The 1222-nt window shown below is 26.3% G+C and overlaps 1 protein-coding gene across 1 annotated transcript in view; it reads left to right on the forward strand.

Annotated features, from left to right (window-relative positions):
- Positions 1–995, forward strand: part of LOC125851475 (flavin-containing monooxygenase FMO GS-OX-like 7) — a gene marked incomplete at its 3' end in the record, with an annotated part of 1769 nt that extends 774 nt beyond the window's left edge. Inside the window, exons 2-3 of the mRNA XM_049531261.1 lie at positions 602–819; positions 890–995. Of these exons, the coding sequence (XP_049387218.1) occupies positions 602–819; positions 890–995 (324 nt within the window). The remainder of the gene's footprint in view (positions 1–601; positions 820–889) is intronic.
- Positions 996–1222: the final 227 nt, after the last annotated feature.

Raw genomic sequence — 1222 nt, forward strand, 5'->3', positions numbered from 1 at the left:
TTATTATTATTATTATTATTATTATTATTATTATTATTATTATTATTATTATTATTATTATTATTATACTTATAATTATGTTTATAATTATGTTTATTATTATTATTATTATTATTATGTTTATTATTATTATTATGTTTATGTTTATTATGTTTATTATTATTATTATTATTATTATGTTTATTATTATTATTATTTTTATTATGTTAATTATTATTATTATTATTATGTTTATGTTTATGTTTATTATTATTATGTTTTAATTTTTTTTAAGTATAAAAATCTTAAATCAATCAACTTTTTATCATGTTAACAGCTTTAAGGGTATTTCAGACATTTTGATTAAAAAAAAAGTGTTTACCAGCACTTATTTGCCAAACACATCAACAACTTTTTTTTCAACTGCAGCACTTTTATCCAAACACATAACTACTTATTTTAAAAATAAGTTCCAGCACTTTAAAAATTACTTTTTTTAAGTCAATCCAAACGGGCTCTAAATCATATCAAACTAATTAAGTGAGTATATGTATATTTAGCCAACTCGAAATAACTTTAAATATTTAATAAGTAACAATGTTACTCTCATATGATTTTACAGGAAACTTATTCGAACCTGATAGAATTTTTTGAGTTGCTCGGAGTTGATATGAACATCTCTGATATGTCATTCTCAGTGAGCTTAGACCAAGGCCGTGGTTGTGAATGGGGTACTCGAAATGGATTCTCTAGTTTGTTTGCACAGAAGAAGAATGTACTGAATCCATATTTTTGGCAAATGATAAGAGAAATTATCAGATTCAAACAGGATGTCATAAGGTACCAATAACTTATTTCATTACATATGTTAATTTTTGAGTTTTCTGTTACTTTACTCACTGCATTGCAGTCACCTTGAAGAATTGGACAACAATCCTGACATTGATCACAATGAAACATTAGGACAATTTATTAAGTCACATGGCTATTCGGAGCTATTTCAGAAGGCTTATCTGGTGTGACACTGCAGTTTGTCCTTGTTATTGATTTTGATACCTGTATAAATTTTTCCTTTTTTGTTCATTCAAAAAATTAATCTTGCAACAAGCAATTGACACATGTTTCACAGGTTCCAATATGTGCTTCAATATGGTCCTGCTCCTCGGAACGAGTAATGGGCTTTTCTGCTTATTACATTCTTTCATTCTTCCACGACCAACATCTTCTGCAGGTTCTTTTCTCT

Source organism: Solanum stenotomum, unplaced genomic scaffold (assembly GCF_019186545.1).
Source record: "Solanum stenotomum isolate F172 unplaced genomic scaffold, ASM1918654v1 scaffold26170, whole genome shotgun sequence".
Classification (NCBI taxonomy): Eukaryota; Viridiplantae; Streptophyta; class Magnoliopsida; order Solanales; family Solanaceae; genus Solanum; species Solanum stenotomum.